At 40.8% G+C, this 22,770-nt stretch overlaps 1 protein-coding gene, 1 long non-coding RNA gene and 1 pseudogene across 2 annotated transcripts in view; all 3 read right to left on the bottom strand.

Moving 5' to 3' along the window:
- The window catches only part of LOC149981257 (uncharacterized), a 30,130-nt pseudogene extending 24,864 nt beyond the window's left edge, over positions 1-5,266 (bottom strand).
- Positions 1-22,770, bottom strand: part of LOC149981256 (uncharacterized) — a 376,586-nt gene that overhangs the window by 150,599 nt on the left and 203,217 nt on the right. The window lies entirely within an intron of this gene.
- On the bottom strand, positions 8,466-17,342 carry LOC110532242 (uncharacterized protein KIAA2013 homolog). The gene is made up of 3 exons (XM_021615964.3): positions 15,313-17,342; positions 12,537-13,423; positions 8,466-10,239 (listed from the first exon to the last, which is right to left on the bottom strand). Exons 1-3 carry the CDS (start codon positions 16,274-16,276, stop codon positions 10,207-10,209), a joined length of 1,884 nt encoding a protein of 627 aa, XP_021471639.1. The 5' UTR covers positions 16,277-17,342; the 3' UTR covers positions 8,466-10,206.

The following is a 22,770-nucleotide window of genomic DNA, read 5'->3' as shown; positions in this document are numbered from 1 at the left end:
ATTTTAGGCCCTTTTTTTTAGAACCGTACGGACATCTTGGTGTCATTATACTACTTATAGTGTGCTCTAAGATATGGAGTTTGTCTTGATTCTGAGAAATGAACTATGAACAAATTCAACATTTGTGGTAGCAGGATTACAATATGTTATATTTATGAAATCTTTCCCTTTCTGAGTTAACTGAGAGGAGTCTTTTTGAAGCTTGGGCTGGCAACTGTTAAAGAGATGGCTTACACTCTAGCTTCCTGCAGTTAGTGTGGATGTGTGGTCAAGGGAAATGAGATTTGCTAGATAGCTTGGGCTGACAATGACTTGGTGATAACTACCTAAAGCTGGCATTCTATAGACAAGATGTGGTGTGTGTGTGGAACCCGAGATAGAGATAGTCTGGAAGAGTCTAGAACAATACCTCATTGTCTCATCTTCCTGGCATCTGGGAAACTAAGTTGGGTTGGGGGTATAACACCATCCTGTGTGGATAACCAAGGTGGCTTAGGGGAGTTGGAACCAGTCTGACTTAGCATTTTTAAGTCCTATATAAGGTCTCTGTTTTATCATTATCATTTATCATCTCGGCCCAAGTCTTTTCATAAACGCAATAATGAATCGATATTGAATATAAATGATTGTTTGAAGAAATGACAGTCTCTCTCACTTGAATAGAATATTCCACCACAGATTACAAATATTATTATGAATTACGTTTTGGATTGTGCTTATTTTTTTAGACATTGTTTGAAACAATATACTCTTCAAAACATATCAAATCTTCGAAGGAATTTTCAATTTTATACATATAAATTGACATAGAGAGTCGTCCTGTATGATTGCACATTCAGCAAATCACCAGCAGAGGGAGTTCCTTTTGAATCCATTTTCCCATTCACTTTGTCGATGTTGCTCATACATGGGACATCGCAGGATTTACCCCAGTGTTTTACCTAAAAGGCTCAGATTTGTCTGTTTCCATATACGCAGGATGGCACCTGTGTTTCACTGGGCCATGGCTTTGGTGGACCTGCTCTCACTTGGGGTCAAGTACCACTGGTACTTTTCAGCTGTCATTTACATAAATGGCTAACTGTGAACTTTAACACCTTCTCACAAAGCAACTGTTTTGATTATGCAGAGGTCAGCCCTAGCACAATTTCCCTAGTATAACATAAGGGTGTATACACTAGTGTAACACTGGTGATTTTAGCATGTAAATCTTCGTGGGGTAAACTCAACTATTTTGTTTAGATGCATGCCAGCAAAGCCACTACACAACACTAAACAATACATGAATTGCACTATAAACGGTGCCCACAAACTGTTAGGGCCTACATAAAGCTGTCACGACAGTGGAGCTTTCCTTTCAGCATCATGGAGTGAATCCTTACCACTGCTACACCTGGCTATCAGTGGAGCCTCATCTGGCAGCAAAACAGTTCATTCAGCCTCATTTACTGACTTTTTAGAACCATAGCTGACATGGCTGACTTGCTTAAACAAATGTGGTTTCTACTGACTCCTTGTGGATTTGTGTAAATCGATAAGAACCTTTTTGTCCTTCAATAATAACGAACACCAACATGAGTTTTGACTTTTGAACCATTCACAAGGATTATTACATTTATGTTCAATCATTCATAATGTTTGTTCTTATATCATTAACTCTTAGCTCCAAGTATAAGCAAGTGCAAGCAAACGAGCTGTGATGAGGTAGCACTTCGTTCAGCACTTTTAAAATGGAAACCGACAGAAATTCAAATAGATTCAGATAGAGAGAGAGACATGGTTAGCCTACCATTTGAATTATTTTATTAAGCCTATGTGGTCTAAAAAGGAAGGAAAATAATCATGAGGATCCACGTTTATAGATAATATACCGACGCACAGACAGCGCATTGGGCAAACACAACAACTCTTGCAATATCAACTGTAATTACATGGCTCTATTACTGAACTGTTTGTTGAAAACAAATATTTGAATGGGAAGAGTGTCACTGGGAAACATGGTTACAGAACCAACAACCTAAAGAATCCGCTCCTCGTGAAGAAAAGCACGAGCTAATTTATACAGCAGCATACAATACATTTTTGTGCTGTGTTCACTTGAACAGGAAGGTGGCGCGGTGATTCTTCTTGTGGGCAAGTTTTGTAATCAAATATACATGAATATGTAAAATTATATTTCAGAATGTAGCAATACTCAACTGTAAAATGGTTGTGGCTATTTTGCTTCCACTGGTCCTGGGGTAAAAGACATGCATTTTACCCAGTACCAGGAAATTTTAGCCAAAAACCTGTCGGCCTCTGCCAAGAGGCTGAAACTAGAACGTGCTTTCCATCCGATCCTGCAAACTATGTTACACGAATGTGGTATGATTTTGTTTGCTCTGGACTCCAGAGAAGTGACATGATATTAGCTGCTAACATGAACGACTTTCAGCTCCAAACTCGGGTGTTAAAAGTAGTATATTTATGTAGCTTATCTTGCGTTTTGAAAATGCATTTTCAAAAATGGCTATATGCGCGCATATTCGCGGATGCACACACGCAAGTGCGTGCGGGGTCGCAGATTCGCGGGTCAAATAGTTTGCGAACCACTGGGATACATGATAGTGGCTACATATGCAGTCTCTGAGCAATTGTATTAGTATATATATTTTTTTTGAATACAATATATCTTATTTATTTTATGCAATCATGTTTTGTTATATTTATCAATGGTGTCAATCATTTCGGACCACACTAGTTTCAGTAAGTAGTAGGCAAGAACGAGTCCAATCCAATCTCCATGTAGGCTACACAGTCCAGTCTTAACTTGTAGACGTCATAGGAGTCGATGCGAGTGTCGAGCACATGTACAGATTGTTCAGCATCCCCATGACTTGCAGGGGGGTGCAGGAGGCCGAGATAGTGGTGAAACCAACAATATCAGAGAAGAAAATAGTGACCTGTATAGAATGACAGGAAAAACAAGATGCCTCTCTTAATTCATCATATGGTAAATTGTGCGTGCAAAGTATGCTGTGCATGTGAAGTACATGTATATAGTTGACTCCATTGTGATTTAAGTCTCTTTTACAAGACAGACAGTGGTCCAAAGTAAACATGGGTAAATGGAGTAAGTGTCATTTGTAAGTGTACTCTACAGTTCTATTATATACTTATATGGTCTCCTTGTCTAGCAGCTGAATAATGGGGGTTCCTCAGGAATCTGTCTTATGTCCTTTCCTCTTTAGCTTATATGACCTTCCTCATGTGTGTCATGATCTTGATAGCCAAATGTATGCAGATAATAGTGATTATTGTGTTCCATTTTGAGAATGTTACAATGCTGGGACTCAGAGGCTGCATTTAGACAAGCAGCCCAATTCTGATATTTTTTCCCACTAATTGGTATTTTGACCAATCAGATCAGCTCTGAAAAAGATCTGATGCGTAAGATCTGATGTGATTGGTCAAATGTTCAGAATTGCGCTGCCTGTGTGAACGCAGTCATAGAAGCCTGTGTCAAAACGGACCACATCCCCTTTGGTAGCCAATAGCCCTGAGCAAAGTGCTTTTGGCCCAGCTGGTTCAAGCCACTCAATAAGATGGATGCAATTTTCACCCATGTAACCTGTTTTATCTCCTAATGAATATGGAACACCGTAATTACAGGTAATCATGACAACAATAAGAGCAAATAAACCAAATGTAAGGGTTCATTCAGCACATTGGTTTGGTGATTTTGACAACCAATTTCACCAACAGAGTCCCTTAACATTACAAGGCCCTCACAGTAATTTGTTTAAATCGTAAAAGTGACGAGGGAGAGAAAGGGTCTCATCTTGATGCTATTTAAGTTGGTTATAGAAATATCAAGGAGTTTCTTTAAATTGAAAGTTGTTAGTAAAAGGTGCCATACCCTCTAAGAAAGCATGGGTTCTTGATAGCAGTGGTGTAAAGTACTCAAGTAAAAATACTTTAAAGTACTACTTAAATAGTACTATTACTATTTTTGACAACTTTTACATTCCTAAAGAAAATAATGTACTTTTTTACTCCTTACATTTTCCCTGACACCCAAAAGTACTCATTACATTTTGAATGCTTATCAAGGCAGGAAATAGTCAATTTCACTCACTTATCAAGAGAACATCCCCAGTCATCCCTACTGCCTTTGATCTGGCGAACTCACTAAACAAACATACTTCATTTGTTAATTATGTCTGAGTGTTGTATTGTGCCCCCGTAAATAAATAAAACGGTACTAATATAAGGAATTTTAAATCATTGCTACTTTAGTACTTAAGTATATTTGATTAATTACATTTACTTTAGCTAATTCAGTATATTCTGAACCAAATACTTTCAGACTTCTACTCAAGTAGTTATTACTGGGTGACTTTCACTTGAGTCATTTTCTATGAAGCCATCTTTACTTTTACTCAAGTATGACAATTGGGTAATAAACACACAGGAATTCACTTGATGGAACAGCACAAAATGGAATTGAGCGACATGATTGAACTGAAGCCCCACATCTCCTCAGATCAATCAAACACACCTTCTCGTAGCTCTCTGCCTCCACGTGCTTCTGCTGCCACAGCTGCTTGGCCACCATCTGGTGCATGAGGTCCTCGGTCAGTTGTCTCTGGCGCTTCAGGTCCTCGGTCCTCTCTCGCAGGCTACGTGCAAAATTCTGGGTCCACGCCGTCATCTGCTTGAAGGACATCAGCACCAGTGGTTAGATCAGGCAGGCAGAGTGATCTGCTGGCACCACCCCGGCCAGAAGACCCACATGGGTGTCCCTCAGGGCCTGGAAGCCAGTCTGAGAGCCTGTGAGGACGCCCACTTTGACCACCATGTCAGATGCTGAAATCTGCCAAGGGGCAGAGACGAAGACGTATGCGTTGACTTTGAGGCTGTTGGTCAGGTTGAGCTTTAGGTGAATGTTTTCCATCCAACAGTCATGCAGTGTTTCTGACGAGAGCTGGGCAAAGGCTAAGCGGCTCAGTGCGTGGATCCACTTCTCGTGAAAGTCAGCTTGGGTTCCAATGGAAGAGAGTTCACTGAACTGGTGATTGAGTTCCAGGAATGTGACTATCAGTCTCAGTGAGAGGACATCTTTCCAGTCTGAAAACTTCTTGACCTGACTAATGTCCTGGAGTCTGACAATCGTCAAGGAGAACACAGGCTTAACTAGTAGAAAGAGGAGGAAGGGAAGCGCTACTAAGATACACAATAGTACATTTTGGTAGACAGAAGGTGCTCTTTGGTAAAAAGGGTAAATTGGTCATCAAAAAGAAAGGAGGAACAAGACACTTCATATAATTCATTAAAATGCCTTTATTTGTAGGGCATGTTCAATAGAAACAAAGTTTTAAAAATCCGACATATTTCGGGTGCATGGCCTTCGTCAGGGAGTACAAAGAAATAATACAATGTCCTCTTATGAACAACTTTTCCAATTAGCCCTAATTAGAAGAGGGCGTGGTTACAAAATTGATTGGACACACCTAGTAAGCAATATTATACACATTATGGGGAGCTGATGACAGCAAATTGACCTATCACGAACCTACAGGAAGGGTGAGAAATCCAGGCCACTAAATACCCTGGTTGAAAAACAGATATGGATTTCTCACCCTTCCTGTAGGTTCGTGATAGGTCCATTTGCTGTCATCTAGTGGACATTTTGCTCAATTGCCCTCAGCTATGTTTAGACTGTTGTTGTTCATGTTTTGCTGTGTTCTAGTGTACTATTGAATATATTGCTTTCTTATTCTCAACACTTCTCCCAGTCATATTTAAGTTTAGAACTACCTTTCTAAGTGTTCTGATACTTCTAGCTTGGAGTTGTATTTTTATGATAACATAGCTACAGTATTTCACTTTTTAACGTGTATAGTATTGCTTACTAGGTGTTGTCCAATCAATTTTGTAACCACTCCCTCTTCTAATTAGGGCTACTTGGAAAAGCTGTTCAAAAGAGGACATTGTATTATTTGCATGGCGAAGGCCATGCAGCCAAAACGCATCGTATTTTAAAACTTTGTTTCTGTTGAACATGCCATACAAATATAGGCATTTTAATTAATTATATGAAGAGTGCCTTGGTCCTCCTCTCTTTTTGGAGAACACAGGCTTGTTGTTGTTGTCCTCAGCTCATAATTGTTGTTGTCCTCAGCTCATAATTGTTGTTATCCTCACCTCATAATCACAGGTAAAATGTCGGTCAGTGGTCTTGGCTTGTCTCCTTACTCCTGCATAGACTTCTTGTGTTTTGGAGTTCACCTATGAGTTGGAGAATAGCCGTGGTCCTACGTGAAGTCAGCTCGTCGAAAGTCACCTTTGTGGCGCGCAGCAGGTCCAAGTTAGAGCTGAGGTCAACGGAGACTGAGCCAAGCAGAGCCAGAAACTAGAGCAGACAAGCAGTTAATATGCGACGAACAGTGCAGTTACTGCCAAGACACGGAGAGGGAGCACCTGCAACAACAAAAAAATATATGAAAAAAATATATACCTAGATAAGGATCTATGATTACATAATAAAAAAAATGCTATAGACTTATTGTAAATATGAAATATGATTATTAAATAATGCAATTATAATTTTACAACCTTAATAGATACAAGTGGATATACATGTTTATGTTTAATAACACTTAAAAAAAAAAAAAATTAAGCACTTTTCATAACACCCAAAGTCACTTTACAAACACAAGAAAACCACATGAAAATAAGCAAGTATATAAAAGTACCCTTAACATGAGGACAGACTCGCCATGGACAACACCAAACATGGCTGACTAACCAGGGACGTGAACTAGATAGGCTTATCTGTTGTTTTCGAGGATAAACACTGTGAATACATTGGTATACGTTTGTTTTATTGTTCTGCTTAAACTTAGTGTGGGAAAAAAGTTAAACGAAATGCATTTGTTTATTGGATATAATGTTGATATTTATCATGTTTAAAAAAAAAAAAAAAAGCATTTTAGCTAGGCTTACAAGTAAACCAAGGTTTTGTAGGTTTGTAGGCTATTAACATTGAACAAAACAATACTCACAATTGTCTGCAAATATTTGCATTCGCTGTCGGCTTCCTCTTGCGCCGTTGGTGCGACTCTCCTTTTATGTCTGCTGTTCTGAATTTTGGTAAATATTATTTTCAGAGAAGCCGAGGACAGAGTCAGGGATGCGAGGCATTCCTTTTTCATGTAACGTTACTCCAAAGATGACTTGGACTCGTCGTCCCGAAAGTAAAATGCGGATATCAAAGTTATGATGTAGTCCTACATTTTTATGATGCAATTTAAAGAGAAGGCAGACATTATGTGAACAATTATTACAAACATGTCTCATTTGGCCCCGCAATATTGCTTGTTCCTGATATCAGAGGCTTATAAATAGGATGCAACTAGTGACGTGTGTTGGATAATTGTGTGGTTTAATTTCTGCAAAGGGAGGAATACATGCCAATAAAGTCTCTCACCTCATTTCACCCAAGGCTTTTCAACAGAAAAAAGTAATACATTAAATTCTAACTCAATTTATCTTGCTTCTCTTTGAAATACATGTTCATATTGACATTTTTGACGACAATCTACAAAACGGGCTAATCAACAATTTCCCATCAAATTAAGATAGTTAAAATATCCCGTGTTATTACACTCAATATATTTCGTTCCAACATACATTGAGGTAACAAGTTGGCTACTGCTGGGCATAATCTTACCTGCATGCAAATCTATGGACTGCTATTGAGTTTCTTGCTTATTTAATGATTTGTGTTTTCCTTTATCAGAAAATCTCCTAAATTAGTTGAACATTTGTGTTTCCATGAAGTGAGGAAGTAAATCTGCAATATGTAACTTTTTGGGAAACCCAACCAAATTCACATCAAAATGATGATTTATACATCTGTCATTCTCAATGAAAGCAACTGTAAGAAGTAGACATGTTCTATGTGCAATATTTCTATCCTTCCTGTGCGTAAGTTTAGTTTTTGCATCTTCTACTTTCGGTTTTGTAATCCAGCTTCAAACAGCTGAAAAAACTTTTTTGGTTATGGAAAATAGCGGTGTAAATGGTACAATGATTCTCTACACTATACTTTTTTGTTTTGTCACACACACTGAAATTAGGAAAACCAGTAGAATTTCAGCAACCAGGAAATGGAGAAGCGATTTCTGCATATTGCATCTTCAATGAATAGTGTGTAATTGCTTTTGCTGTATATGGGTCTCAATGACAGCTGCATCCACCCTTGAATATTTGCTTATCTATTCTTGAATACTTATATAAAAAGGGAAATAAGGGGAAATTACAGTGTGCCGAATAATGGAACAAGGGACCAAGGGAAATTATAACTAGAATGCAGTTATTGATTTGCCTAATTCAGTGTCTGCTCCATAATAAAAGGAAAATCAGAGAAATACATATTGTCATGCATTTAAACCCCATGTTGCATTACTAATTAAGCCTTGTGGGTTTTGACCATCTTTGATATCATTTTATTTTTGGTGGGGTGAGAGAACGCAAAGGACATTCAATTTTGTGGAAAACAACATGTAGTTTAAGAGCTATATACCATCCTTTGGTAATTAAACCAATTTAATTAAAAGCATAATTAAAACCCCTTCACACGTGCATAGAGCCTAATAACTGATTAGAAATACAGATTTCACTTTCAATTCACAAACAAGTTAATGTATACTGTCAGAAATTGTTTACCATATTTACATCTTAATTCAAATTCTTTGTATACATTTATTCTTTATCCAAGTTGAAATCAACTTACAACATATTTTCCCCCAAATCACATTATCATACAATATTCAAATACAATCCAACCAAATTCTAGGTGTAATCAGAATAAATTAAACTTGTTAAGGCACACTCAGTAGTTAGTTACAAACAAAATAACTGATGCGAAAAAAGCCCTTAAAAATGCTATATAAACAAAGATGAACAATAAATGCAAAAAAAAACACAAAAACTGAAGAAAACAATTAAGTCACACTTCACAATAAATCAGAGTTGTAGAAACTCAGCTTATCTAGTAATTGTGGAGTATTTAAACAACATTAAGTTAATGTGCATTATTTCACTAAATCATGGTGGATCAATTAACATAATGTGCTGCAACCACACATTTAAATGTTAAGAGTAGCCTATATGAAGTAGACAAATCTACTACATGTCCAAATGTAATTCTATTGGTTTAATGTGTCAGAGTGAACAGTGTGAAGTGGCAGTGGAAACTGGAAACATACAGGCTACAAAACCCATTTAAGTAAACCAACTAAAAGAACCATGGCTCATTTAAATGTCAATGTTTACATCTCAATCCATTTTTAATGGAGATGATTTCGTAAAGCTGCAATAATAACCACTTGTGAAGTCGTAAATACCAGTTGGATGTGTTCACATGCATTGAACTCGTTGACAAACGCAGATTGGCTAATGGCCAACAAGCGGAGTCAACCACAGCGTTAATAGCTGTACTTTTAGTTTATCAAATTATGGTGTTCAAAAACAATATTAATAGATTGCTTTTTATAAATAATGTTTTGTTGGATTAAATTGCCGAAAATTCTGTTATCGAGGTCATTTCCTTTGTAGGTGACGTCAGAGGTCAGCATGTGGGAGAAGTAGGAGCTCAGGGATGATAAACAAGTTTTCCTCTAGTAATTACCAGTTGGAGGGGCATTCAAGTGGATTTTCCCCAGTCGTATGCGGTAAATACCACCTTCCCACTTGGTTATGATCGCAGGGTAAAATATATATGTGTGTAGCTTGGGTTAGGTTTCCACCATCTTGAAAAAAGGTGAAGGGATAACTGACATTTTTCAGAATTCCATATGGTAGAAACAAAACAAAGCTATGTCTAGAACCATTTAAATAGAATCCCTATTCTTGGTTCAAACCGAGGGGGTCTTCCAGCCAAAATAAATGGAAGCATTGTAAACAGTGACAGACTTTCGTTAGCCTTGCCAATGAAAGAGGTCATTAGGTGAGGTGAGCTTCATTCTCTGAATTCAGCTTCAACATGTTTCTCTGAATTCAGTTCCAACATGTCAAAAGTCAAATACACATTGTTGACCATCTCAATACAAATCATTGACAAACAATGACATGAACAGTAACACACTTTATGGAAATGTAATTTGTCTCATGCTGCCATCGCTGGCTGCTACTCTGCACCTGTGATGTCATGGCTGCTTCCTAAGCTTCCATTTCCTCACTTGGCTTCGTCACCTGGTGAGGTTAAAGGGGAGGGTTACAAACAGGAAGAGGAAACAGGAAATGCAAGGCTGTTTACTGAAGCAAGCTCCTACTGGCTGACGCTCCAATCCCAAATCGACAATAGAGCTAATTTAAACCAGGGCTTCTACCCCCTGAGCAAATGTGGAGATCTGAGAGGATTGGAAAGGTGTAAGAAATATGGCAGCAATTCCACCTGGCACATTAGAAAACAATGTTAAGCTACTCCAACATTGCATTGGCCGTCGTCAAGACCACAAGAGCATAGGAGCTAGCGGCTAGGAATCGGTTGGGGATAGGCCAAATACCTATCCACACATACGTATGAGAAACAGCAAGCTCTCTAAATATCAGCGAGAACCAAGTCCTTCTGTCAATTTAATTTCTTAATTTAGTCAGAGTGAATCAATAGAAACCATCATCCAAAACAACAGCCCAATCAAAACAATGTAACATGGTGAAAGGGATTTACTGGCAGTCAAAACTAATCAAAGACAACCACTTACAGTAGAAATGTTCCTCCTTTGTAATGCCCATTATTATAAAACAGAGACATCTAATTTTGCAACCAATGCTGTAGATAGATGGGTATTTGTACATGATTGGAGACAGGCATCAAGAAGCTTTCGGATAATTGCCGGACTAGTTCGTACCACCACGTTGGACCCGTTTGTGTTCCAGTTTTGGTGTCTCTTTCTAATTTTGAGACATAGCACAGACAGTTCCTTAGCCTAGCCTATACTGAACAAAAATATGAACGCAAAATACAACAATTTGAAAGATTTTCCTGAGTTACAGTTCATATAAGGAAATCAGTCAATTGATATACATTAATTAGGCCCTAATCTTTGGATTTCACATGACTGGGCAAGTGCACAGCCATGGGTGGGCCTGGGAGAGCATAGGGCCCACCCACTGGGGAGCCAGGTATAGCCAATCAGAATGAGTTTTTCCCCACAAAAGGGCTTTATTACATGTAGAAATACTACTCAGCACACCCCCAGACGATCCCACAGGTGAAGAAACCGGACGTGGAGGTCTTGGGCTGGCGTGGTTACACGTGGTCTGCGGTTGTGAGACCGGTTGGACGTACTGACAAATTCTCTAAAACAACGCTTATGGTAGAGAAATTAACATTAAATTCTCTGGCAACAGCTCTGTTGGACATTCCTGCAGTCCGCATGCCAGTTGCATGCTCCCTCAAAACTCGAGGTCTGTGGCATTGTGTTGTTTAACAAAACTGCACATTTTATTGTCCCCAGCACAAGGTGCACCTACGTAACGATCATGCTGTTTAATCAGCTTCTTGATATGCCACACCTGTCAGGTGGATAGATTATCTTGGCAAAGAATAAATGCTCACTAACAGGGCCGTAAACAAATTTGTGCACAACACTGAGAAAAATTAGCTTTTTGTGAGTATTGAACATTTCTGGGACCTTAAATTTTAGCTCATGAAACATGTTCATATTTTTGTTCAGTGTACTTTAAACCTCTCGAAATTAGTATGCCGTGTATCAAATTGAGGTGGTAGTAACTAGGCTACAATAGCAGCGAACAGAACTGAAAAGATTGGAAACCCACATTTACACCATTGTTGATTGAGAAGAGACTTCAAGGCACCCGTATAGGGATTAAAAAGAGGGTGAACTCATCTTAAACAACATACATTAGCTACACTAGAGGCTTATGGTTGGGGGAAAAAAATATTTGTTTGCTTTCACACAGACGGGAAATGCTATAGGCTACATTTGGAAATATATGTAAGGGTTTGGAAATCGATGGATTAAAACAACTTGCATTACTGCATGTAGTGAAATGTTGAGAAACAGAACTGGGATGGTCCACCACTTTAAATGAGGACTAACACTGGTGCGTTCAATGACAGAAGTTTTCAAATAAAATTTGAATGTTAGAATGTATTCCTAATAGGCTATGAATTGCAAAATAAATTGTGCCTTACTTTCCGATTAGAGCATTTGTCGTCAAATGTCTTCACAAACTGATTCATTTCACACAGAATGAGAAATCACCAAATAAATTGTTTGTACGGAAGACAGCAGAAAAAAAGGGCGAGGCTGAGCACAGCAATTATGCAAATCCACTCCAAAAAACATCCCAAGCACACATCCAAACTATGTCCCTGCTGAGACAGAGAAAGACACCCGAAGAGGAATGAAAGTGAAAGGGAATTCTCCACCACACACAAAAAACTAAGCGAGAAGAGCACAATTTGGACAGTTTTTTTGTTCATCAGTTCAAAGCAGTTTGTTGTGTTTGTGTTATTATACCTTGCTCCTGAAGAGGGGCTTGGCGCTGGGGCCGCAGTACTCATTGTAGATGAGTTTGAAGAGGAAGAGGTGGAAGAGGGTGATGAGAGAAGCCACGCCGAACCAAAAGAGGAAGGGCAGGCCCGGGTCCTGCTTGGCCATGTGCTCCTCGTGTGCCAGGATGGCTTTGAGGTGCAGTGTGTGCCGCAGGTCCTGCAGGTGGCGCAGGTCCGTGGATATGTAGAGCAGTGGTGTGATGGGCTGCGTCACCATCACCGGGAACACGTGGCCCTTGGACTCTACCATTGACGACGTCAGCTCCACCGGCTCGTTGAGGCAGCCCGCCTCGCAGGCGTACAGCGCTACGGGTTTCTCCTGGGGCTTGACCGACACATGCAGGAAGGGTTTGACCGACACGTGCAGGAAGGGCTTACCCTCGGCGTCCAGAAGCACAGCCAGGTTGATCAGGTCCTGGTTGTAGTGGATGCCTCGCAGCGCATAGCTGTTGTGCAGCACGTCCGGGTCCGCCTGGAACTGCAGGTGGTTTTCGTTGAAGGAGAGGCCTCCGAAGCTGAGTACGGCACCCTGCATGACGCCATGGGCACCTGCCGCCACAAGCACCTTGCAACCCCTCTTCTGCAGGGTGAGGGTCCACAGGGTGACCAGCTGCAGGACTTGGGCCACACTGCTGACCCGCTCCGGCCACAGGTTATCGGCATGCATGGTGGCATGCCCACTAAAGCAGTGGTCGGCGTAGTTGAGGCTGGATTCCAGGCGGGCGCGTTCTTCAGGGCCCAGGCGGCGGTCTAGCAGGGGTGCCGGCGAGGCCGAGAGGACGTAGTAGAGTGTGGTGTTGACCGTGGCGCTGGATGGCGTATGCGCGTCAGTGATCTTACGCATCTCCACCCCTGCAGGAGACACGCACAGTAGATTTGGAAACAGAAAATGGCTACATAGTCATTTGATCTAGAACTACATAATTCATTAGTTAGTCATTCATCATGATCAGATAGAATGCTTGTATTTTTGTAAATACTGGATTGTGTTAATATCATCTGAGTCGTTACATTTGATTTCAATCTCTTTTTGACCGCACCCCTTTTGATTTGAACAAAAAATCCTATACATAGTTTCCCATGTTAGAAGTGGTCCGAGTAATTTTTGGGACCTGAATGCCACAACATTTAGGATAGAGGTGCTCAAAGTTGACCCATTTTGCATACCCCACCCTACCATAAAGCATCCATGTCTTCATTACTGGAAAATATAAAAGGTTGAGTTTCATATAATTTACAAGCTTCCAAAACAGGGTTGCCAAAGTATTTTATCATTTTTTGGAAAAAAAGTTAAATAATAAGTTTAAATAACATTAACGTAAATGCTCTAAAAACACTTTTTTAAATGTACACTGTCATTCAAACGTTTGGGGTCACTTTGAATTGTCCATTAAAATAACATCAGTTAAATAGGTTAAATAAAATAAATAAAAATGTTGGAAATCACTGGAAACGGCAGATTTTTATTGAAATATCTACATAGGCGTACAGAGGCCCATTATCAGCACCCATCACTCCTGTGTTCCAATGGCACGTTGTGCTAGCTAATCCAAGTTGATCATTTTAAAAGGCTAATTGAGCATTAGAAAACCCAGCTGAAAACTGTTGTCCTGATTAAAGAAGCAGTAAAACTGGCATTTTTTTTTGACTAGTTGAGAGTCTGGAGCATCAGCATTTGTGGGTTCGATTGATTACAGGCTCAAAATGGCCAGAAACAACTAACTTTTTTTCTGAAATTCATCAGTCTATTCTTGTTCTGAGAAATTAAGGCTATTCCATGTGAGAAATTGCCAAGAAACTGAAGATCTCATACAACGCTATGTACTACTCCCTTCACAGAACACAAACTGGCTTTAACCAGAAAAAGTGGGAGGCCCCAGTGCACAACTGAGCAAGAGGACAAGTACATTAGATTGTCTAGTTTGAGAAACAGACACCTCACAAGTCTTCAACTGGCTGCTTAAATAGTACCTGCAAAACACCAGTCTCAACGTCAACAGTGAAGAGGTAACTCCGGGATGCTGGAAATTTACCAGAAAGTTTCAACCCTAGTTTGAACTATACAAGCGATACTCGCTTAGCCACGTTAGCTTCACCCTCATGTGGGTGCTAGCAAACAAGCTTGGTAGTGCTAGGTATCAATAGCCATTGTCAGCCAATCCAGTAGGGTTTGGAAGCCATGGTGAGCTTCGACTGGTCACTTGCGCCACAATACCGTAGAGAATTTGCATAAAGTTAATCTATTGCCAACTTTAGTCCCACCCTACTCAGCTCCCTCGACCATGCTCACATTGCTCAACGGTTCCCCCCAGCCCAGTCTGCTTCTCTCGCTTTCCTTCCAATGAAAGTGAATTGCTTCTGATATTTCACTGTACGATGCTGCTGTATATTACGAGACGCAGCCGGGTAAGCTTAGTCTCAACCGATGGTGGGCACAACACAAACACCTTAGATGGTGTAAATAGGGTCTAAAAAACAATATACTTGAAAATGACGTTTACGCATTTTTTGATAATTGACGTTAAAGAATTAAAAAGTCAATTTTTATATAAAAGCCTGCTTAACAAAATGTGTATTCAAATCAAAAGGTGTGCAGTCAAAGTGATTGAAATCAAATGGAACGACCCATCCATTAATTGTTTTGTCCTGTACAGTCTACGAGAAAACTCACATACTAAATATCACAGTATTTGCACTGTAAAGAGAAAAGACATGGCATCTCAGCGTTGACTTTTACTTACCAGAGATGAAGAGGTCCATCCAGGCCTGTTGGTGGTCCTGGACCAGATCTTCTATGTTAGCCCTCAGCAGCTCGCCCAGCTCTTTCTTGGCCCCCTCTCTAAGCCTAGTGAAGGTCTCCTGCAACTTGGTCGACTCAATGGGCTCCGACGTCCACACCACAGACAGCACACTTTCTGCGTACTCCGACTTGGCCGCCACCTGGATGCGGCTGCCCAGCTTCTTGGTGGCCACCACCACCAGCAATATCTGGTTCTTCTCCGGTAGAACCACGCGGCCCGACGACAGCACCACCTCTTTGTCCTCCACCTTCTCCACGCTGGCTGAGAACTTGCTCCCGAACAAGGACGGTTCAGTGGAAACCTCCAGGGTGGCGGCCCGCTCCGAGGGGTTGTTGACGTGGATCCTCTGGAGGTAGACGTTGGGCCGGCTGCGGTGGGCAATGAACTCCTCTCGGACGGTGAGGCAGTCACGGGCTGACCCGGAGCTATCCCCCGGGAGGACACAGTGGACGGACAGGACAGCCCCTTTGCGGAACCAGAGCATGGTTGCACTCGCCTCGGCCCGCTTCCCAGGGAGGTGGACACCCACTATGGGCGAATACTCAGTCTGGTGGACAGGGGCCGAGCCGGGCTGGGAGGACGAGGCCACCCACAGTCTGTTGGAGTCAATGTCCACCAGGAAATGGCCGTTACCTGAGACAAAAGGTGTGACCGCTTTCTCCTGGGGAGTGCTGTAGATTCCCTCCCCCCGGTCCACCAGTGACTTCCACCTGTGGATCTCAGTCTGGAGGCATTGTCCGGCAGGCCCCCCAGATTGGCCTGAGCCACTAAACAACCTCAAAGCGCCCTCTGAGCTAAGATACCAGTAGAAGATTAGGAAAACCAGCAGTCCAATGAGCATTCTTCTAGCCCAGCTGCTTGACAGCACACCTGGTAGGCCCTTTAGTCTTTGCTGGAGCCACATTTTGAATTTAGGCTTAAGAGTCACTTTAACTCAAGTTTGCAACTCGTGTTAATGAGCTAAGTAGCTTACGTTAGATAATGACAACAAACAAAATGGACGGTCAAAGTTGGTTCTCCATTCTAATCTGACCAAAACCAACGTTAACAGACTAGCTAGATTACCACTTAAAGTATTTCGCTAAATGTGTGAAGTGTTGTATTTCCTGTTGACAACTAGCTAGCTAACCTTTCGCTAGCAACGCACTGGTGAAATTAGCTAAACTGGTAGCTAGCTCTTTACTAGCTAGTTAGCTAACTAGTAAACTGGTACTCAAATATTGTATGACTAGCTATGTTGCTATCCAACCAAGAGCAACATACATTCCATGTCAAACATTGCTTACTGTCAAATCTAACAACGCTTACAATAACAAGCTACTGACTGTAACAACCTAACTGTTACTATTTAACGTTAGCTAGCTATGGTGGTTGCAAACTAGCATTGTTGCGATGCAAATTAGGCGACACTTTGCATTTGTTTCTCACATCGTGGCAATACGTCCATTGAGTGCAATTGTTGCTCATTTGTTGCTTGTGTCTAGCAGTTGTGAGATTTCATTCCTTGTTGAAGTGGATTACTTTGTTCAAGCAACTCACCAATCTATCGTTGACACTTTTGGATTTACTGAAATTAGCGTAAATGATGTTGACAGAAACCGGAAGTGTCGGAATTGGTTCAGTCGCATGATCATTTTTACGACACTGAAATGTTTTTTTTGATTGCCTTTAAAGTTCCAACAATAATAGCTATTTTATCCTCGTTTATCCATCGAATCTATGCTACTACTGATGAAGCGGGTTCTGATATGTAGTCTCTGATGATACAACGTTTTGAGACAGACTGAGGAGGAGATGGAGAGCGTCTGTGAAAAGAGGAAAATTGGAGTTAAGAATTCTGAACTGAATAAGAGGATCTCTGAGCAGCCTGAAGCAGGAGAACTCTGAACTTAAACATTATGTTTGTGAGCTCAGTAAAGAGTCCCTATCCTGTCCCTCCGTTACGGCCATTATTATGAGCTGTCTTCCCCTCAACAGCCTCCTGTGGTGCACACCCCTTCATATTAGCCACATCCGTTGCTGACAGGTGTATACAATCGAGCACACAGCCATACAATCTCCATAGACAAACATTGGCAGTAAAACTACCCATATTGAAGAGCTCAGTGACTTTCAATGTGGCACCGTCATAGGATGCCACCTTTCCAACAAGTCAGTTCGTCAAATATCTGCCCTGCTAGAGCTGAAACTTCTAGGAGCAACAACTGCTCAACCACAAAGTGGTAGGCCACACAAGCTCACAGAAGGAGACCACTGAGTGATGAAACGCGTAGCGTGTAAAAATGGTCTGTCCTCAGTTGCAACACTCACTACCGAGTTCCAAACTGCCTCTGGAAGCAATGTCAGCACAATAACTGTTCGTCTGGAGCTTCATGGAATGGGTTCACTTGGCCGAGCAGCCACACACACAAGCCTAAGGTCACAATGCACAATACCAAGCGTAAAGTTTGGCGGAGGAGGAATAATGGTCTGGGGCTGTTTTTCATAGTTTGGGCTAGGCCCCTTAGTTCCAGTGAAGGGAAATCTTAACACTACAGCATTCTAGATGATTCTGTGCGTCCGACTTTGTGACAACAGTTTGGGGAAGGCCCTTTTCTGATTCAGCATGACAATGCCCCTGTGCACAAAGCCCATACAGAAATAGTTTGTTGAGATTGGTGTGGAAGAACTTGACTGACCTACACTGAGCCCTGACCTCAACCACATCGAACACCTTCGGGATGAATTGGAACGCTGATTGCGAGCCAGGCCTAATTGCTCAACAGCAGTGCCCGACCAGCAGTGCCCGACCGAATAAAACAGCAAAGGGGGCCCCAACTCAATATTAATACCAATGATTTTGGAATGAGATGTCCAACGAGCAGGTGTCCACATACCTTTGTACGTGTAGTGTATGTTTATTATATTGTATTCTTAGCTATATATATATATATTTTATTTTAATTAGTAGCAATAATTCATAAATAGCATCTTACGGGGTTCTTTATGGAACAAATGTTGGTTCAGTTAAGAAGAACCCCCAGGGTTGTATATTTGGTTCAGTGAAAGAGTGTAGGCCTATTAATGGAATCCTTCTGTCTATATATATATATAAAAATAAGTGTCATTGCAAACAAATTACTTTGGTTAACATGCTTGTTGTTCTTTTTTTACTTTTCCATTTCATATGCATTACATTTATAAATATTTTAACTCCGGTACATCCAATGTGAAAAACATAAGCAACTGTACACTTTCATTGTTGACACATCCATTTGATAAATGCTATTCATATTTACAGTATAAAGACCTTGAAACCCCCCACAAAAAAATTCCAGTACAAAGGCAGGAGAGACGAGACAAAAGTAATTTAAATAAACATACCTGGCAATGTCTATATACTTACAGTCCAGCTTTCTCAGAGCAAAAAATATATACAGCTCTGAAAAAAATTAAGAGACCACTGCAAAATTATCAGCTTTTCTGGTTTTACTATTTATAGGTATGTGATTGGGTAAAATGAAAAATGTTGTTTTATTTTATAAACTACTGATGACATTTCTCCCAAATTCTAGATAAAAATATTGTCATTTAGAGCATTTATTTGCAGAACTGGTCAAAATAACAAAAAAGATGCAGTGTTGTCAGAACTCGGATAATGCAAAGAAAATAAGTTAATATTCATTTGTAAACAACACAATACTAATGTTTTAACTTAGGAAGAGCTCAGAAATCAATAGTTGGTGGAATAACCCTGATTTTCAATCCCAGCTTTCATGCATCTTGGCCCGCTCTCCACCAATCTTTCACATTTGATGTTGAGTGACTCTATGCCACTCCTGGCGCAAAAATTTAAGCACTTTTGGCTTTGGTTGATGGTTTGTACCAACTCCATATTAATGGCCATGATTTTCGAATGAGATGTTTGACGAGCAGGTGTCTACATACTTTCAGCCATGTAGTGTATATGGATGTTACATGAAATGGACAAGCGTTTTGGGGAGACTGAACACATTAGCAAAAATCTGTGAGTTTTAAGTCTTAAGTCAAAACATGGATTGCCATTTAGAAGGAAAAGCTGTCTGAAAAACAAAAAAACACCCTCTGCTATGGATGTTACAGTCTGAAATAGACAATCAAATCTTAATGTTGTAATGATCAACATCTGTCACAACACATTTAGTTGTCATTTGACATTTTTTCCGAATGTAATCAGAAGGCGCAGTACCTTAGGATTGCAGGTAGCCTGAATAGTATACACACCCATAGTTATTTCTTTAATCACAATATATGTCAAAATAAAACTTTACTAGTTGAATTTAGACACAAATATAATCCTTTTTTGTATTTGTTTTTGTGTTTTTTTTACAACCCACCACTGGTGTGCGTGGCCAAAGAGCTCTATTTTCATGTCATCTGACTATAGGACCTGTTCCAAACCAAGCGCCGATGCCGTTTAGCAGACCCCAGGCATTTGCATTTGTTGAAAATAGAGCTCTTTGGCCACACACACCAGTTATAGACCATATAAAACCTTGATGAAAGTTAGCTTTACAGAGATAGTTTCAAGATGGTCCGATGTAAGGTGCATGTTTGTCAAACGCTTTTCCAAAAATAAAAACATTATGGATGTGGCATTGCCTGTCTCCTAGTCACCCCTCTCTTTAAAAGACTGTAGAACACACAAACACAACTAAAGACACAACCTGACACAAGTTGGGAGCACTTTCTAAAAGCCATTAAATATTATTGACTGAAAATACTTTTTTGAACACGCAAACAAAATTCAAGACACTTCAATTTAGTCAGTATTATTGCTTCATTAAGGTCTCATACTGGGGGACAGCTGTGAATAAACCTGTTTGAGTCTTGGCCACCTACTCTGGTCAAAATTGATGAAATGATCTATTGATAAAGTAACCTTAAACTTTTCAAATAAAGCCTGAACTCCCAACGTTTAGAGATTGAGGATAATTATGAACGTGTTTTCATAATTAAAAAAAGAAAACACTTTTGAATCCATCTATGGTACATTCCATGTCCACCAGGTGGTAGTGTAGGCTAGCACTGAGTACGCATTTTGAGTACCCCCCATTACATCACACACAGTGTGTGAGTGTGAGAGAGAGAAGAGCACACTGGCATGTAATGCTATTCTCACATAAGCAGATAATTGGCGTTACTAGGCCCATCGCTCACCCTTGACCTTAAGCTAGGGTCATGACCTGGGACAGGTTCAGGTACATGTTTCAAAAATGGTGTCTTGGTTGCTAAGAACGTTGAACTTTGTGGCAATGTTAACGTTATGTCACAAGATGGATTGGTGGATAAGTGGGTTGCGGGGCTAGTGTGATCAGACGCCCTTGCAGCAAGTTAGCTAATCAGACAGGTAGCTGGGGATTGGCTGTAATTTCCTATAAAAGCCCTGTGTTTTGTGGTGCTCGGGGCTGGCTCAAATGGTTGATGGAAGAGCGCGCTTGTTTTAAATGGAAAAGCGTCGCGGCAGCTATTGATAAAGAAGACCATCAAGACGAAGCAGCTACTTTACAATTGGGATGCACTGTTGAGCGCTACATGCTGATTGTACGGAAATTGTGAGAGCCGGTAAAATGGTGTCCCTTGAGAAGGCAAGAACAAGATGTATGTCACGGGAAATGCAGTATTATTATAAGGAGACGTATACTTGGAATACGGAGAAGGAATGGAGGGGAAAAGAAAGGCAGAAGAGGTCTTAGAGATAGAGATAGAGAGAGGGAGGGTCAGCTTGAGTTGGTTAAAAATGTCGGAAAAAAGGGAGATGGTTTGTTAAAGAAGAATGCTAGAAAGTGTAAGCAGAGTGAACTGAAGACAGGAGGAGAAATTGAAGTGAATGAGGGCGAACAATCGGAGGTGGTAGGTGTGGTGAATTTCTCGGAGCCTGAGGCTTGCACCGAGGGTCAGGATAAAGATGAGTCTGTGATAGTAGGAGTGAGGTTTTTGGAAAAAGTGGACCCTTGCCTTTTGACTGATCCATTTGTGGTTTCAGGGTGGGTGAAAACAGAGTTGGGTGCTGTGGAATCGGTGAGGGTAATCAGAAGTGGTCTTGTGATAATTGTTCTTGTTTCTGCTGGTCAGAGGGAGCAGGCACTCCATGTTAAACGAATGGGGGCAAGAGATGTGAATTGTTTTGCTCTCAAGATAATGGCACAATTGAAAGCAGTGATTACTGGGGTAGCGGTAAATGTGAAATTTGACCAACTGGGGAAGATTTCCAGTGTTTGTGATGCTCGTCGTTTGGTGAGACTCAGACAGAGTGGCGTGAGTGGTGAAACATGAGTCATCTGTTCTTTTGAGTTTTGATGTTGTCTTTGCCCGACAAAGTGATGTTAGGATATATAAGTTATCCTGTACGAGCTTTTGTGCCGAATACATTACGTTGTTACAGGTGTCAAGCTTATAGGCATGTGGCAGCAGTGTGTAGGTGGGAGGTTCCTACGTGTGAGAAGTGTGTAGAAGGGTGTGAGAAAAAGGAATGTGTAACATCGGGGAAGTAGTGGTATGTGTGAATTGTAGCAGTGCCCATGGAGCTGGGGTCAGACATGTCCCGTGTGAGAGAGGCAGGTTGAGGTTACCAGGGTTAGAGTAGTGCAGAAGTTGTGGTATGCTGAGACAGTGAAGAAAGTAGAGGAAGATGGGTCAAGGGGGAGGGATCCAGAGAGGAGTAGAATGAGTAGTAGATATGTGCCAGTACAGAGGGATAAACCAACTTTGCAATGGTTATCAACTGCACTGCAGGGAAGGAACGCAAGTCGACGAAAATTGAGGTTGTGTTGGCAGCTGCAGAGAGGTACAGTGGGGCAAAAAAGTATTTAGTCAGCCACCAATTGTGCAAGTTCTCTCACTTAAAAAGATGAGAGAGGCCTGTAATTTTCATCATAGGTACACTTCAACTATGACAGACAAAATGAGAGAGAAAAAATCCAGAAAATCACATTGTAGGATTTTTAATGAATTTATTTGCAAATGATGGTGAAAAATAAGTATTTGGCTAAGTATGGCTGTGCGGGACTTGATGTCAGAAGAGTTACAGGGTGTGTTAAGTGCTGGCCTGAGGTAGGACTAAATAGATTTCAGTAGTGGAGTAGGGTGGTTTTTATTAAATGTTTGATTTTAGTGAGCGTGGTGTTAGATAGTAGGGTATTTGTTTTTCATTTTTTCAAGCAAAGTATAAGGGAGTTAACATTAATACTATGCATGCCACTCTCTTGAGTTGAGGAAAGACTGACTGTGCCACTTCTTGTTTTCATAAGAAAATCGTGTTGGCAATTCCAAATTGTTTGCCTAGTCAACACACACACACACACACACACACACACACACACACACACACACACACACACACACACACACACACACACACACACACACACACACACACAC

The sequence above is a fragment of the Oncorhynchus mykiss genome, chromosome 9 (assembly GCF_057628025.1).
Source record: "Oncorhynchus mykiss isolate SJ-2025 chromosome 9, ASM5762802v1, whole genome shotgun sequence".
NCBI classification, from domain to species: domain Eukaryota; kingdom Metazoa; phylum Chordata; class Actinopteri; order Salmoniformes; family Salmonidae; genus Oncorhynchus; species Oncorhynchus mykiss.
Note: the sequence above shows the minus strand (reverse complement) of the source record. Positions and strands in the feature narration are given on the sequence as shown.